This window comes from Hetaerina americana, unplaced genomic scaffold (assembly GCF_022747635.1).
Source record: "Hetaerina americana unplaced genomic scaffold, ioHetAmer1.1.p SCAF_1, whole genome shotgun sequence".
Classification (NCBI taxonomy): Eukaryota; Metazoa; Arthropoda; class Insecta; order Odonata; family Calopterygidae; genus Hetaerina; species Hetaerina americana.
Genome location: NW_027286069.1, coordinates 28,583,715 through 28,602,214, shown reverse-complemented (window position 1 = coordinate 28,602,214; position 18,500 = coordinate 28,583,715). Strand labels below are relative to the sequence as shown.

The 18,500-nt window shown below is 41.8% G+C and overlaps 1 protein-coding gene across 4 annotated transcripts in view; it reads left to right on the top strand.

The window, feature by feature from the left end:
• raskol (Ras GTPase-activating protein raskol) overlaps nt 1-18,500 on the top strand; it is a 650,862-nt gene that overhangs the window by 522,841 nt on the left and 109,521 nt on the right. Inside the window, exon 2 of one of the 4 annotated variants that reach the window (XM_071587476.1) lies at nt 1,850-1,906. The exons of the other annotated variants lie outside the window; for them this stretch is intronic. Coding sequence (XP_071443577.1) covers nt 1,850-1,906 — 57 coding nt within the window. The remainder of the gene's footprint in view (nt 1-1,849; nt 1,907-18,500) is intronic. 4 annotated transcript variants of the gene reach the window in all.

Sequence of the window (18,500 nt, the reverse complement as noted above, 5' to 3'; positions counted from 1 at the left end):
GACTTGTTCCTAACTTCAGCAATTTTGAATACTGTATTGGTTTTATAATTATTGGAAGTAAAAATATGAATTCTCACGATTAAACTACATTGGAAGCATTAATTATTTTAGTATTCGAGTATATTGAAGTCATTTCCCGTGTTGCTTAAAGGGAGAGAGTCAGTTCATACTGCACTCTCGGGATTTCGATCAATTAAAGCATGTGAATGCATTCTTGACCATGCGTCCATCTCATTAGAGATGGCCTTGAGTCACATTATCTTTTGTTTCTCTAAGGACACTCCGTGAGGTTGTTCGGCGCACGTAATCAGGGAAACACTCCATTTAGAATTCGGCCCCCTTTAGGTCAACAAACTTGATTTCTCCTTGTATTCAAAAGCGAACTTTTTCTTCGGTTGTTACCTTAAATCCTGTGTCATATTTATGACATCGTCCTCCTGAGTAATGAATCAGTGTCATGGAGGAATCCTTTTGCCAGGAAGTGCGGAACACACCGGAATTAACAGGACGGGAACACCGTAATCGTCATCCGGGCGTTTTGGCCGTCATCACAAGTTGCGAATTAATATTTCCTATTCGGTTTAAGTTTTCTCCGGATTTCTGCATAGTGGGAGACCTAGCTGAAGTGCGTCCTGCCTTGTAACATAATGTGGGCCGAATTTAGAACGCGTATGGACGAGTTGATGAGTCAGTTTTCCCTTTAGTCCTGTGGTTCACAAGCGATGCGTCGCGAAAACGTTTTGAGGCGCAAAAATATGTATGGTATATTTACAGTCGCAACAGATTGCGTTTTTATTTATAAAAACGTTCATATTGCAATGTTCTTGGGGAAATATTTGTAGTTCAAGCTCTCGGCTCGTAATTAAAGCTTTTGTGAGTATATCCCGGCACACCATTTTTCAATGGTGTGCCGGTCGAGAAACAAAAATTATCCTTTATAATATTAAGAAGTTTATAAGTATTAAGAGTTTAAGTATTAAGTATTGAAGTATTAAGAGTTTATAATATTGAAAAGTAAAGTATAAATATTGTATTTTAAAATAAGATTTGGATGCTCACTAAGTATTCCCCCTTCGACGTCACTTGGTAAATTTTAAACCAACTGTAGCCAGTAATAGAGCAAGTCAGACTATAATTCATCGACCTGTTTATTTTTTTGGGGGTTAGTATTTCAAAAAGCAGTTTACCGTCCACTAAAATCAGGTGTGAATGAAGGTAGTTTATCTTTTGTTTCAGCAATAAATAAATAAGTATACATATTGCACGGTTTTAATCGAGAGTGTTAATATATATACATATATATGTGTGTGTATATATAATATTATATATTATTACACATTTAGATATATATATATATATATATATATATATGTATGTATTAAAACATTCAAATAAAACCGTGCTTACTGTATGCATAGCTTATAAAATTCCAGGCTAATGTGATTTATTAGCCACTTTTGTAAGACTAATCTTGTCATATTTTAGTGATTTCAATGTAACTGCAAACAAAAATAATATCTCTTTTTTCTATGCATAAACTAATTCATGTACTTGAGTCAACCCGGAAATATAATCATCGGATACAATAATTGTATGCGAGACGTTAGTCGTATTCAAGCGTTTGAAAATTTAATGTAATATATTGTCATCCTTGGAAATACCAGTATTTGCTGCTATGTTTACCATAAAACTACATATTTATATGGCCAAAATTATCAATTATAATTACGTATTTTTACGCTGATTCAATATATAATAAGTAAAATCTGTGATTGGATTTTAGTGAATAGCTGTAATTTCATTTTCTGTTGGCTCTTATAACTTATATTTTCTTCTGCTCTCATTCTAGGTGAGTTTAAAACCAGGTCCTTACCCCGTGCATTCCATACTAAGCTGTCCATTCCAGGTAAGTGTCTTATTTCTGAATTGTTTTCAAATTGAGCCATACGGCGCGAAACGAGTATTAAAGTTCCAAGATTTCACGTGGTTCCAAGATTGGCCGTAAGTCGGCGCCACGTACAGTTCTCATCGCCTCTGGGAATGCATTTCCCTTGCGTTCTGCCACTCGTTGTCATAGTAGTTCGACTGGCCTACAACGGAGGTCGCCACCGTAATCGATGTTTTTGCTCAGAAAGGAGAATCTTATGTAATTTCAGCCTTGCCTGCCGAAAGTACATGGTATTTCATTCACACTATATAGCATCCTGGAAAACCACCATAGAGGAAACCGCAGGTGAATAGGAAAAACCCGTATTTATTACATGTGGTAATGTTTTTAGTAAACGTGGAAACTCGTCTGTAAATTGCTTTCAGGAATTATTAATGCACGTACAACGGGTGAAATTTCGAGATAATCACGCAGTTCACTACGTGCAAGTATTTTGGTTCGAGAGTTAAAAGCTCTGCTTGCCAACGTATTTAATTCGCATCTGTTTCATAGAAACTCATTTCTCAGAATACGAAGCAATTTGAAATGGCTTATAAAATCCGTGGGGACAGTTATTAAGCTTGAATTAGTTATTATTTTGGATGAATTAATAGCTTTCTGCCTCCAGTGCTCCGGGTTTCTAATAATTTGGGTTTGTGAGCCCAACGCCTTTTCTTTCGCAGTAGAAATTATCCACCTTATTTATATGTACTTATTTTATTTCGTTCCCAGAGGTTTCCTGGAAGAATCTTCTCGCAAAACGTTTCACGCGAAGGCGTATTTTTTTCGCGGTTCCGGGAATTTTCTGAGGGATTGCTAATCTAGGTTAGCAATCCCCCCTGGTTGTTAATATGCATATTTTATTCGAGAAAACACATTATCAATTAACGCAATCAAGCAAGGTAAAGAAGTACATTTTAAAAAAGAAACAAAACAAATAAATCTTCCATAAACACTTTTTCATCGAAGTATACTGTTGTGGCCTGACGACTAATTGAAAGCTTATATGGTAGAGTTGTTCGTTGATGAATCTAGGAGCATAAATAAGTTCATGTTTACATTTTCACGGAAAAAAATAATTGCTCATTATGTAAACTCAATATTGGCTTGGATGGTTGGAAATTGGTCTATATCTTAATGGGCCAAAGAAACTGGTTGGTGAAATACTCTTGACTCATAAGAACGAACAGTTTCATTGAGGGACTAAATTATCTTCCGTTTGTTAGATGCTGGAGAGGAAATAGCTTAATAGAAATACTTTAGCTACGCATACAAACCTAATTTCCTCAATGCTTCATTCATTTTTGGGTAATAACAAATATACTATAAGTTATGATGAACCCAGTATCGGAATGTCATTAGCCTGGATACATTTTTTGTTCAAGTCAATTTTGCTCCATAATAAATGTGTAGGAAGCGCATGGTGACCATCCAGTTGGTGCGCAGATGAATTTAACTGCTGAATAATAATCATGAATCTTGAAATCTATCTTTAGACATTAAATAGATGCGTAGATCAATTGGTTCATTCTGGACCTGGAAATTGCGCGGTATGTCGAAAATCGAGTCGTTAAAACTAAATGTCAAGTGGAATTGCCAAGTTAGGAATATGTTCCTTTTTTTCTTCCCAGTCGATGAATTTCACGTGGTGAAGTCCAATGCTGTAAGTCTAGTTAATATTACTCTAAATGTTTCGACTCGTATTTTGTAAATATGGCACCATGAAAATTTATATCTTTACTAAATTATTTTTATATTGTCACTCGTGGGCATTGGCTTCGTGCCCTTTTTAAGACAGCACCCTTAGTATTTCTTGTAGGAGTGATAGCGCAAAAGGATAGGAGAAATTTATAAGTATCCAGCGAATCTTTGGATAAATTAAAGGGGTGTAGCGGTCGTTACTGTGACTTGCAAAGATCCGTTTTGGTAAACTGGACCTCAGGGCCGCCTAAGCGATCGACGTTCAGCTCCAAAATTGAATCGAATCGGAAGCGGGCAATATGCACTTCGACCTCTTAAACTCTCTGGTTCTCCACGCACTGAAACTTCTCTTAAATATAGGTTGCGAGGTCTGGTACGACGTATTTTTTCCATGAGCTCTCCAACAGCCCTGTCGCAAGTGGACGTGTTTCAAAACCCTGAGGCAATTGCATTTATTGGGGCGGCGGCAATGGTCGGTTTTAAAGAGAAGCGCCCTCAATTTTTATCGCGCATGAAGAAGAGGGAAAGTATGGTCTGAAAATCGGGAGAGGTAAAATTGTTATGAAGGGATTTTTACGTTCAAACACTAGTGGATATTATGTTTCAGGTTCCTCCGCTCACGGGTGCGTGATACCAGCAAAGGAGAAGCCGCTTGCGTCTTATAGGTGAACATTAGTTCAAAATATTATAGATTAAATATTGAGTAATGTTAATGCTTGAATATGAAATGCGTTCAGGGTTTTTAAATTCGATTGCCATTCTCAATTGATCTATTTGTGTGGTAGGTGCCTGTTCACATGTGGAGGTAGAAAATGATCTAGTTGCTGTTTAAAGTTAGCTGATTTTTAATTCTTATCTTATATTCACTTTGTCAAGGTTAGTTTGTCATGATCGTAAATTTGGTATATCCTGGCATACGAGGATCTCTTACTTCTCGTATATCTTATTGGACTGAAAATCATGCATCATTGAAGCGTGGAATCTATCTCAATGCATTAAGTAGGCGCATTGATTTGACGGTTCATTCCGCGCCGTAAAAGAAAGACAAATAATAGAGGCCGAAGCCGCCCGGGTTTTGCACCCTGCAAGCGATTTTTTATATCTTCAATTGTCGAGTCGCTGTATTGGCTAGGATTGGCTGTGCCGTGCCCTTGCATTCGTACCCAGCGGCCGCGAGCTTAATTCCTTTTGTCGTCAAATTGGATGCGACGGCGGTTGATTAGGGCGAGTGACGCCACCGGGTAGGGAATGTCTCCCGCGCCGAAACCCTCCCTCCCGCCACATTCCCTCCCTCCCGCCACATTCCCTCCCTCCGTTACTCTTAATTTCGCCCTCGGCTCCCCTCTTCCATTTGCCCATTTACCCTCGGTCCTCTCTGCCCAATTTGTTACCCCGCTCCTTATTCCCCCTTGACTTTCTTAACCGACACCTCTCTCTCTCTATCCCCCACTGTTCAACCCCCTCCATGACTCCTTCCCTCTTTTATCTGAAGACAGAACTCCCCACCCCCACTTTGCCACGTTTGGGACTGAGAATAATCTGTGGCTAGCGATGAGTTGTAAATTTTGACTGTTTCTGACCTAGTATATTGATAGAGCTCAATTGTTGTAGCCATTATTTATCAAGAGATCGATCAGTGTATGCTATCCATTTATTTACTTGGATCCTAGAATATCCAGTAAGAACTGACACAATATAGAGCAGAACATTTAATTTAAAATCATACATTCATCATGTGTTATAGTTGAGGAAAGAGCTTCGTCTGAAATTCTGTTTTGTATTTTTTTATGATTATTTACTTGAAAACATATCTGCTTCGGCGAAATTCGATATTGTTGTTCATTGACACTGGGATTCCAATCACTTTTTTGTTTTTGCATACTCGTCAGGAAATGGAAATGGGTTTTAATGTATTCTTTGTTTCACTGAAAAATAATTTTCGTAATTGAGAAGTAATATTTTTTATTCGGAATGTATGTGTAAGAATATATTTTCCCATAGCGTCAATTTCTACCTCTAACCCTTTCATTGCCCCGGGACTCAACGCCCTTAACGAGCGAAGTCCCCTCCTCTGTTCCTCGCCTAGTGTCATCTTCGGTCAACCCTCGGGTTTCATCTCTCCCGCATCCATTAAGTTTCCTTTTTAGAGCCTATTTCCTCGTGTCTATATATATTTTCATCGAATCCTCCATCATGGGGCGAGGTCAGGGGACGTCCGCATCGTTGTGCTCCGTGGATGATTCTCCGACGCCCTTGCCACTGGGAAGTTGAGAAAGAGGGTTAAGATCCTATCCTGTCTGATTGTCCGAAGTGAGTTTCCACCCATTCGGATGAAGCTTTGCCCATAGAGAGACACACGTACTCGTACTTAACTCTAGCTTATAATGGTTTCATTAATGTCATATGCGTTACATTAGTGAATGCATTTCATGTTAATATGATTAATATGAAATAAAGAATGATAGAGCCCGTCGAGTTTCCAAGAAGTAAGCATGCTTTGAGGTTTTGAAAGCGTTGTATTACTCATGTGGTAAAACATTTCCTAATGACCGTAATTTTGAAATAATTCATGCAGTTAAACAATTTCACTTATTATCATGACATATCACGACCTACCTTTTTGCGGTTTTGAGTACATAGTCCTCTTGTCTCGGAAAAGATAGGTTATTTACTATAGTACCTGATAAGATTATTTGAATCTGTAAAAATGTATGTGTGTAAGGTTTTAATTGGTTATGATATTTTTCAAGGCCAGAATATGTTTCCGCAACTTAGGGCGTACAATTGTTACATATATTTACCTTAGTTTCACCATTTGTACACAACGTTACGGAATAAAGATTAAAAACAGATGCAATCAGTTGTACAGAAGGTCACAATTGTCACGTTTTGTGTACACGTCAAATAATATCTAGTATAAACTAATATTGATGATAAAAGATTTAAACTCGGAAGTGTTTCGGGAATTACTTATACTATTAGCCATTGCCTACGCTTATACATAGTGTTATTCATTAGCATGCATCATATGATACTCTTATGGAATTTACGATAGTATACACTTCTACAATTATGTGTGCTCTTCTGGCCAGTGATTTACTTGTGCATCTTTTCAAACTTTAACAGAAATATCAGCGTAAGTTTTCCTAGCTACGTATTGAAGAGCTTCCCTCCATAGCGAGCAATAAAAGCTCTGGGCACCTTGCTCTGCCACAGCTGGATATCCTTTTCATCACCGAATTCATCGAATGTATCACCTTCGCGCGCGAAGCGGGTACACGATTGTCACGAGCGAGCAAGCGGACGACTCGTTCACCGACCCCCCTTATCACGGGGCCCCCGACGATTTTTGTTTTAATGATCCGGCTTCCTCCTCCATTGATTCATTTGCGAACCTTCGATTATTTCCCGGACAGTAAAGAAAGCAAGAAAAAATAAACAGCGCTCCAAGATGGAGGGAATGATTAATTTACTCCTTCCCTCCCAACTCCTCCTCCTCCACCCCCCACGGCTCAGTGGGATGACGACCACCGCATTTTTTTGCCGGTCTCCTACCGGAGTAGAGGGAGAGACGAGAAGGCAAAATGAGGCGGATAGAGAGAGAGAGCGCGCGTGAAGAGAGGAATGGAATGAGAGAAGAGATGCGGAAGGGTGATGTTTTCTCGAAGCGAAGTTACGCCGAAGGGGGGGAGGGGGTTAGATGGAAGAAGAAGAGGCGAACGCCCTCCTCTACCCCTCCTCAAAATCTTATATTATCGTTATTACCATTCGTCCCCCAATCTGCCCTTGACCCCCACCGCCACCACCTCCACCACCGTCGCCGCCTCCACCATCCTCGTGTGTTCGTCCGGAGGATGCGAAGGGTGGGAAGGCCTCCCACTCCCGCACGCTATTCGCCGTGGTCGCCGTGACTGGCTCCTACACGATTGGGAAAGGGGGAGGGGGCGGAGGGAAGGGTGAAGGGCTCTGTGCACCATCAAGTTTGAAGGAAGCGATTAGGTGGGTGAGAGGTGGGAACATGGGTTTCGGGAGACGGGGATGGGTAGGGAATGGTGAAGGGAAACAAACGGTGAAGGGTCTATGTCTAACATGCCGTATGGCAGCCGTCGTAGAATCTCGCAAGTCAGGAACTCCGAGCCCTGAGGAAATATTTGTGGAGCATGAGCATGGCTCATATTAACGAGGCAGAGCTCCTAAGTGTTCCTTCATTAAAAAGAGGAAAGCGACCATTAGGAAAGAATGAATAAATTAACCGACGGCACTCCTGACAACGCAGATGATTGGTTCCCAAGAGGCGATTGAAATTAATGCATTATCATGACAGATCTTAGGCTCATGTTCACGGACCTGCGGAACGACATTTAAATGCAATGATCTCTTTGTTTATAAGAGGCGAAGAGGAAAGTTGGAAAAGAATTTAAAAGCTAATAATGTTACTCTCACCATCATCTAACTGGCTGGGTGAAAATTGAGTCGTCTCGTCCGAATGGCATCGGAGGTGTGAGCAGTGCGTCCAAATTGTGGTTCTTCATCAGTTAACCTCTTTCCTGGACGATCTAGGAATAAAAAGCCCCGAGTAGACGACAGCATGAATTTAGAAACATGGAACTTGTGTCATTTGTCCTCAGCCTCGCGAAATTTGTTTTAGTCTCCTGTCGTCATGGTGATTCCTGAATTGCAATGAAGGCTCCTATTCTTGGTTTACAAGGCATTCCCTTTTTGCTGCGATCCGGGGAAGATTCGAGATGAAGGGGGAAAGACGACGAATGGGAGAGGAAATAAGGGGTAGTGGGAGGAGAATTGCGATTGGTGCAAGGGGATTGAATGAGGGTAGAGGGTATGGCGGTAGCGTAGTTAGGAATTTGATTTTCGGGGACTCAACTCTATTTCGGGGAGTTCCAGCTATTTTTGGGGTCCCAGCCACAGTGGAACGAACAGTGGTGATTTGATTAAAGCTGCTAGCCTCCTAAGGAAAACCCCGCCTGCACCACTGGGGAAATGAGGTTTGAAGCTGGAGGAAGGGTTTCATCATTGGTTCAAAGGCATGACGCACGGTTTCTACCGATTGATGAATATGAGTGATGCGTGTAGGATGTTAATCGATTTGAAAAACTTTTTCTGGCGTTGAAACTTTCCGCACACCAATTCAGTTCCTATAGATAAACATGCGTTACTTCAATCTCACTGTTGATTTTTCTAGTCATTTTTTTTATAAAATGAAGATTAGAATCATTCAATATATATTTATTATTTGCACCCGGAAATATATGACTGTCGATCGTGTGTGCCAATGTTATCCACTAGATACTTTTTTCATAAAAAGTTCAAATTCTTATGTTGCGCGAAATGTATGTACTTATAATAGGAGATGTAATGATTGAGCGGCTTACAAGGCATTGTTTAGATATGTATTTGAGTGCAGAGTAGTCGACCACAGCCGTCTGAATTGATCGTCACATTTTGCACTCAGCAATGTCCTCCGCCGGTCCAACTTGTGATTTTAAATGTTGATTTTAATAAAATATTTTTTACATGTTCCTCTTCTTAGTGTTCAATTATGTGGAACTGGCTACGATAAGATTCGAGCATCCGGGATCGGCACGGTTGTTACGGAAAACCGGTGCAGGCGTGAAGCCAGTGGCTGCAGCGTATATGTTTCTCCGCGTTCGTTTCTCAAGAGACGTTGGCCTGGGAGGGCGGGGTAGGGGGATATCCGGGGGCGGGGAGAGGATTGGGTGGGCTGGTCGGGGTGAGAGTGGGAGTGGTGGATCAGAAAGAAGGATGTAGGTACGTTGGAAAAAAACGAGTGAAGGGGGAAGAGAGGGGGCGGGGAGGGAGAGGGGAAAAGAGAGATAGTTTGAGTGTTTTGTCTCTCGCACGCACGCACAAACACTTGGCGAGTCGTTATGTGTGTATACCCCCTGCCCGTCTTCCCGCCTCCTTCCCACGCCCCCTTAGTTACCCTTTCCCTCACTCTTCCCATCTCTCCTGTGGCAGGCTCCTCTATACTTTTTCCATCCGTCTTCTTAACTTTCTTTCCAACCCCTCTCCTCCACCTCCCCTCATGTCGCCTATCTCAATCGGTCAAACGCATTTAGTTGCAGCGTTGCCATTTAGAGGCGTTCACCTCTAAATATAGATTCGAACAATGGGCAAAATTTGGCTCCGAGCTCGGCGGGGTATTTTGCATTTTTGCCGCCATGCGCTGTCTTCTTCGAGGTGTTTGCAACAATATGATGCCATTTCGACGTTTATCTACCTTTTGAAAAAATTGCTCAATACGTCTAACCAGCGTTAATAATTTGATAAACGAATACTATCCCGCGCAAAACCTACCCTCATATCGGGTGCATTAGTCATTTGAGTTCCCCCAGGCCGAGGCCTCGCATATCGGTACACTTGCACTTGAGCGGATGAAGAACCCTCCTGAGTTAAATGAACAATGTTCTCAGGACGGACTCGAGATCGCCGTGTTCCCCTTTTATTTCCTGTAAAGATAAGTGAGGCTCTGAGCCATGCGCCCTATTGCTAGAGGATGCTAATGGCAGTTATTACCCGTGTTTACCGGTCGGGCATCCTTTTGCCCCCGAGTGTGTGGTCGTCTCATATCCTCGGCCGCCCGCAAGGATTTTCGGAAGGCAAAAATTCACTCATCTCCAACGTGTCACTGGCACCAGTTCATTGCTTGGCGGCTGACAGAAAATATTCCACGGAAGAGGCGCACATGAAACCTTAGGAAGTAATGATTGAGCAGACAGCAACCAGTTTGAACACCGTTGAATCAACGTAGCATACCATAGTTATATGCATAGCACAGCATATAAGACGCACCACAATTTTAGTGGAGCATAAGTATACAAGGAAAAAGGTTTTCCCTGGCTGCTCACACAAGATCCGAGGGTGATTTTGAGTTATTATTTTGGAAAAAAATATTCCGTCAAATAATGTAGCCGAAAAAAAATAAAATAGAACTTTTCCAATCCATAAATGAAAGCCTTAATACAAAAAGTAAGCACTCTTTACATTAGATACTAACTCAAACTTTTCATGTGTTGATGTTGTGTGCGTAGGAAACGGGGAGAAGTATGCATGGGGTTTTAGGGAGATGTGAAACACGGTGTATTATTTTTTTATTATACAAGTAGACAAGTGCTATTATATTTAATTTTCATTAATGGTTCCTTGCGAACAGTACAGTGTGACAGTGAAGAGCACAAGGTAGCATCTTTCGAGTTCCTTCGTATTATTTTAGTATGTTACAGCAGTGTTTGCCGTTTTCTCGTACCCTGCATGCCACTGTCTCCTCCTGGATATTGCGATAAATAATTCATAGAGTAGTCTATCCGTCACCGAGTGTGATAAGTTTCAATACTTAATGCGGATACCCAAAATGGTCATGTTTGTTTTCTTTGGTTTACATTCTTTCCATCTTAAAATTGATTCAGTAAGTCACGTATCAATAGAACAAATACGACACTGTAACGAATTTGGACGGCGATTAACCACGGAAACCGGTGATCCACTATTTTGTCTTCAAGTGTAAGTAGGCAACATCATCTCCTGCAGAACCTTTCTGTATATTTTGCTGCGTTCTGTGAGTTTCAAATGTTATATATCATTCAAATTTCTTGAAAATAGGCCGTTTGGTTGTAATCTTTGTTTCTTTCTTCGACAGAGTATTACGCAGTTTCTTGATAAGCGGTCTCTTTTGCGAATCGTTTGTGTATGATGACTCATTTCCTTCCAAGATCTTGCTCTCATTCACCAATCTTATGACCCCTGCTCCTGCCACTAAATCAAGGCCACTCAGAAAATGTGGCATGGCCACGATAGTGGAAGCAAGCAAATGAAACCACCATTACACTCTGGATGTTCTAACGCACAAGATATTCTTGTCCTCCAAATTTACGAAGTGATCTTGGAAACCGCTCAAAAGAGTGTGGGAAGGGGTAGGTAGAGATAATCAGGGCATGTGGGAGTGAATGAAGGGAAGATCGGAGATTGGAAAGAGGGGAAAATGGTACGAGACGGAGGAATAAAAATGTGCATTAAATCAAAGTTATTATTATATCCTTTCAATCGAAATATTATACGCTCTGTTCCAGTCGCTGTTATTCTGAGGAAATAACGTGCTATTAAATATATCGGTTCTATCATCCGTTTCTCATATATTTCGATTATGGTCGCTCCTGCCCGCGCAGTTAGGTGGTCTGAACAACGTTACGTGGTTCGATAACCAAGCCGCGAAATCCTGACTTGAAACTTTGTAGTTCCGTGCCAGCTCGTGCTATTTTTTTCATGCATTTAACACCTTCATAGCGAATTGAAACTTAGAAATAATTGTCAAATTATAATAGAGCGGGCAATCACAACTCTTTCACTCTTCATTGCACATTTCCATCCTGATTTTGATACGGAAGCGGAGGAATTTCATCTAACTTCGTTGATTTTTGAAAACTCTTGCCGCTCGCCATTGCGCCCCGTAAATCAGAACGAAAAGTGATGGCTGAATGGAAAGGAAATGGGGCGATTTCGACACCCTCCCGTTACTGCACTGTTGCCCTCCGGTCCGTATTTTTTCCTCGCCATCATGGCTCCCACGGTTTACGTGCAGCCGGCGCTGCTGCATGCGGACGAAAAACAAAGAGTTGACCCAGGAGAGCGCTAATACTTTGCTTTGCCACGATGGATTTTTTTGCCCACCACAACCATTCCTCGAGTTAGAGCGTTCGGAGCTTACGCGAAGGTGCAACCCGTTATTCCTTTCGCCGGAATTTCCGGTGCTTGCGAGCGCCATATTATTTTCGCGAAGACTAGAATTATTTTGTAAATCGGCTCGAATTAATTTAGATAAATGTGGAGGAAGGAGATAGGGAAAATCTTTTAAGATCAAAACATTAATCATAAACAAACTTGAACCTACCGTTTGGTGAAAAGAATTTTAATTAAATCGATTGGATTGAATTGTTTAGTAAATGACACAGTTCCAGGCGTAACATCGTAGAAATCCTTCTTGATGAAAGAAGAAACTTTGCTTTTCCACACAGAATTCTTTTATTACGACCTAATTTCCGTTAAAAAGTAACATCTCCTGAAGATTTTACGCTCTAACGAAACCTAGGTCGTAATAAATAAATTTTATGTGGAAAAGCAGTGTCTTCTTTCATCATGAATTGCTTAGATTAATCGTTACACAACTCGATCAGACAATCGAATATAGATAAAGGATAATCGTAGCTAAAATCGCGAGATGTCGAGTCTTAATCAGAAACTCAATGTAAAAAGTACAGTTTGGTCCAGTATATAATGAATGGGAAATATCGATTTGCCAACTTTCTTCGCCGTCGTATCTCGTCCGTTTCCGCCCGAAGCCGGCCAACGAGTCCCACCCTAAGTAAATTATCACGTTTCGTTAACTGATCATCAATGTAATTTCACATTCACCCTCTAGGTGGTAAAGCTTAATTAATCTTCAAGTTGCCCTCGGACGCTGGGGAAAGAGTGGGGGAGGAAGAGACCGCTCCCATAAGTGACTCACTGCTTTACTGCCTTAACCCCTCGAGCGTGACTCGCCCCTCATCGGCGATCTCATCGCGCGTGATGTAAATACGGACAACGAGGAACCGCAAGTCGTAAGCATGGGAGCCGAATTCATAAACCATCCTCGGAGGAGTAATAAGAGAGAGCCATGGAGCATGGGGAAGGTGGGGTGGAAGATGGAGGGCGGCAGAGTTAAAAAGTTCGGACCTGAATATGTAGTTAGTTGTTCCCGCATGAGTCATGGGTTGGAGGCAGCTAAAACGGCGCGATGACTCTTGGGGGCAATACGGTTCAATCTCGAGAATCGGATAGTAATTCAAATTTTGGTTGCATCTCGTTTCCCTTTCATCATTCATTTGGCTCAACCTCTCCCCACCCCCCGGCCGTTGCTTCCAGGGTCTCGGTCTAATTACCACTTTCGCACCCTGAAATGGCACGGGCTTGTTTGTTTTGGTAGTTTGGAGGTTTCATTGCATCGGCGGGATGAGCCGCTTCTGATGTATATCGTGGATTGCACACTGGACTTTATGCCCTCGTATCCGTTAGCGTTGCAACCAAAGGGTTTTAGAAAATCAGTAAAGACCATAGAGAAAGGAGAGATTATCTTCAGTCTACCTATGTCCTAATAGAGTTATTAGATATTTTCTAACTCCAAATGCTACTACGTGGAGTGGATTGAGAATGGCGTACACGATAGAACAACGTCCATGCTCGAAGCGAGAACCTGGGCCCGGTGGGTATAGCCTCGCGCGTCTTCATGCGTAATTCTCCCTCGGAAACTGTTCGACGTTGCTACACTCCATGTTTTCCCATCTCCTCGTTCTATCTCACGGTTATTGGTTGTTTTGAAACCAGAAAAAGTGGTGGATTGGCCAAGATCATTCTCCTCTCCAAATATTTACACTTCGAATGTTGAACGAAACGTTGGATAATGCTCCCACATACCAAGCTATGCCATTGTCTTCAACCCGAAGGTTAGTTTTTTAAGTGAGAGTGACCGTTTCCATTCCCTGTGCCGTATTTGGTTTCACCCGGTTCTGGCACCCCAGAAACTCAGTTTTAGATGCACCAAGCATTGCAATTTTAAAATTACCATGCATGAAAATGATGTCGAGCCATTGAGATTCGGGTCATTTAACTCCAAAGTCGGATCGCGAACGACATTACTACTTTAAAAAAAACCGTTATCTTGAATGCTACAATGCAAATAAAGTTGTTTTAGGTCCGAAATTCAATTCCTGTGTAGCACATGATATTTTGTTATTAATACCTGAAATTAATTATGATAATTCTTAAAAAAGAAGAAGAGTATACACGTATATTAAAAAACTGAAGGGGTTTGTGTAATTTTATCATAGGATAAATTTACTTAATCTAGCACGAAATAGTTTCATTTAAGTTTGATTCTCGGATACGTACTTAGCAAGGAACGGAGATGGCGGCAGCAGACGTCTCCTGTAAGATCAGATCAGTCGGAGAGTTCATATGTTCGTTGTAATGCTTAGGAGGAATTATTTTCATCCAAAAAAGTCGATAGCTTTTGGCAAAGAAAGTTGAACTCCCGTTTTCGGCCACACTCAAGTTTTCGCATCTCCGAGCCTTCGGCCAAATCGCTTCCGCTTCCCCTTTAGTTACTTTTTTTTGTGTATTTTACCAATCCCATGCAAAGGCCCCATTATCTCTTTTGCCCATCTAATTTGAACCCCTTTCCTCGCATCATTTTTTGCACTTCTCCCTTTAGCAAGATTTGCTTTCTTCGTGCGCTCTCCTTGTCACACTGCTTGACGTCCCTTCAAAGATGAAAGCGTGTTTATCTGTAGTAGAATAATATACATTTTAGTGTGCTGTCCTGAAAGAATTCTTCTTCTTGAGCACTGGCTGGAGAGCATTAGTTTTTTTACCATGAAAAACTTTCCCATCTTTCACCATTTGGGCTATTTATCACAATGATTTCTCGATATTCGACCGCCTTCGTGCCCATTACATACTCAGACGCCACTTCTCTCCACCCAGCTTTTCAGTAGCACATATTACGATAATGATCAGCGGTAATAAGATGTACTTAGGCGAAGATTTGTTATGTAAATTGCATGTAATTTGCCATTAAGTCATTTCGAAAATTAGAATCACGTGGTGCTGGCATATCCAACTTTGGAAGTAATACATTATGTAAACACAGTCGTGTAAGTTTTGCAATACATCTCCTTTCCGCGTTGTTTTATCGAAGAGGTTACCACGATACTGAAATATTAGAGATAAGATAACTCGGATATTTATTTTCTTCTACAACGACGGTGGCGGTTCTAACGGCTCCCCCAGATATCATATCTGATGCTCGGCCGAGAACACTTATTTTTCTTTTCACGCTGAAAGCTCCCCTAAATTTGGCGATCTTTGAGAGCGTTGTTCTTAGTCCGTGAGGGTTATGTGTCGGACGTCAGTCAGCGCACTCCTTTAGCGCCAGATGTCTCACGCCAAGGTTTGAAAATTTCGTAAGCGGCGGTGACACCCACTTCCGAAATGAGAGGGGAGGTTTATCGATCGCCCGAAAGGGAAACGAAAAGCCTGAGAACTAAATATTCAAGTGGGTGTGCCTACTTGAGTTACCGATAACAAAGGGTGGTCGAGGTTCCTTCACGTGTGGGATTAATCAGGGCCCTCATTGAAACGAAGGCAATATTTGAGGAAATTTCAAGGTCAGCGAGTTAGATATTCACCCCGTTAATTTGAGCATCACGAAACAGCCTGACCTGTCTCTTTCCTCTCGAGTGCACCCCCTTATCAGGAAGTAGGTTAGCTGACGTGAGTGAAGTGATAATATTATTTTTTTTACGACTTTGCGCCTCTATGAATTTTATTTTCCTGTTCCGCCCTTTCATTTATCATCCAAGAGAGCTCCATAGAAAGCGCCGTGAAGAATGCGCTGAACCAGCGTTCAAGGTAATGGTATATGACGTAACCGTCATCATTTCAAGCTTACCAAGCGAATAAAATTGTTCATATATTCTTCACCCGGCAGCTAACGACATTTCGCCTTCAAAGTTAAAGTTGTGAATTAACTACATACCTTCTCATTGCTCATTAGATATTTTTTCTGGCGTGAAGCGTTGGTTTTCTCTTAATATCTAGCATTCTGCGTTTATCTTATTCCTCAGCCGTATTAGCTTTTCGTGTTTGATAATTGCTATAATTTTTTCCGCCATTGCTTTTTCTCTGATAAGCCCTCTTCCCCAGCGATAATGCGGGTAAACAATGCGGTTGTCCTTGCAGTGTTTGTTACGACCGCTTTCATCCGCTTTGCCTCTCTCCCTGTTCCAGTGCTCCCACAAGTTCACCCGGGATTCGAAATGCGTAGGTCAGGGTTTTAAAATCTCATACACCGCGGGAAGAGAAGAACGTCCGCACACGTGTTTGTGTCTGCGTGCATGCATCGATGCCGTTGCAGGGGTGCATCCGCGTGCACGTTCCTCGGTACTGGGATAGTTTTGCCTCGAAGCACTCGAGGGCGGACGAAATGCTTGCCGGGAAGGCGAACCTCGTGGCGCAGTGTTGGATGACATCGGAGACAAAAGAGCGCTGGGTCACGGGGCCGCCTTCCCTCCCTTCCTTGTTTGCCATTGTTCCCCGCTCGCAATGAGACCCCCTAGCCGCTCGCTTCCTTATGACGGCAAGGAGTGCTTGCCGCTGCCATGAAGCTCTCTCGGGTAACAAGACGTCTCGCGTCAGCCGTCCCTCTGCCGACACTAGTGAGCAGCAGAAGCTGTCGTCCTCCTTCGCTCTTGAAGGACGGCAGATATTCTTCGTTTACGTCAATCTTCGCGTAATGTGAAGTATTTCACAACTCTCTCGTGTGTACGTTCAAAATGAAATTCTCGAAATCCGTAACCGTCTTTCAGTCGTCCAAACCCAAGTAATCCATTATAAATAAATGGAACGAATTATGCACGTAATGAGCATGGTGCTCGCGCTCTCAAGGCAACTCTATTTCAGTAGATGAAGTAGTTTGCCTGAACCAGGGATCGAAATCGATCCTTAAGATGCTCGAACTAATATTCAGACCGCCGTGCAGTTTGTTGCTGTGGCAGTCTAATTTATCTTTAACAACGGTCATCACAGGTTTGGCGGCATGGTAGTATAGTGGATAAACGTTGGACAATATACCGAAAGGACCCGGGTTCCAATCCCGGCCGATGACTGTGACCAACTCAATCTAAGATATTTTTCTGGCGGTCATAACAGCGTTCTACATATATGCATCTACATAATACCCTGCAAGCCATCGGGATGGTGTGCAGCAGGGTGTATCCACACCAGGTATGCGCCGCACACGAGCAGGCAGTATCGCGCTCCATGCATGAGACACCACTACAGAAGAAAATTCGACAAGCAATGAATAAGTAACACTTGTCGGACTCCGGAGAAATGCACATGGCAACACCATCATTTCTAGTCAAATACATGCATGCGTATGCATAGGCTTAGACAGATGCAAACATGCATATTCATACACTTACAAATGTGCACAGATACACAAAAATACATGCATACATATCCATATGTGTATATATATATATATATATATATATATATATATATATATATATATATATATATATATATATACACATATGGATATATATATACACATATGGATATATATATACACATATGGATATATATATATATATATGTATATATATATACAAATATATAAAAAACACAGATGTAGATTTTTAGAATATAGAGACACAAAGAAAGGACACTCACAATTTGTTATTTTACGTTTCGACAGCACGGCTGTCGTCTTCAGATATATATATATATATATACACACACGAGGGTCATCCGGAAAGTAGTACCCGTTCGTGCCGCATGAAGTGCTGACGACGCGAGTAGCCGCTGGACGAGGTCAGATAGCTTCAGTGGCTTGTCTGCCTTCTCTGAGCCAAGTTGCGTGACGCTAGCATTGCCTGTGTTGTTTCTGTGATTGTTTACAATGTTTAAAAAAATTGAGAACGCCGCCAGTTGTGAAGTGAGGGCAGTGATTAAATTCCTCAATGCAAGAAATGTTCGCCCATGTGATATTCATCGCCAATTAAAGGAGGTGTATGGAGACAATGTAATGGACGAGTCGTCTGTTCGGCGGTGGTGTCGCAACTTCAACATGGGGAGGGGGAACACACACGACGATGAGCGTTCGGAGAGACCGTCTGTCATTACAGACCAACTGGTGAGCTCAGTTGACGAATTCGTGAGGAACGATCGGCGCGTCACAATTGATGACATCTGTGAGCATTTTCCCAATGTTTCTCGAACAATTGTTCATGAAATT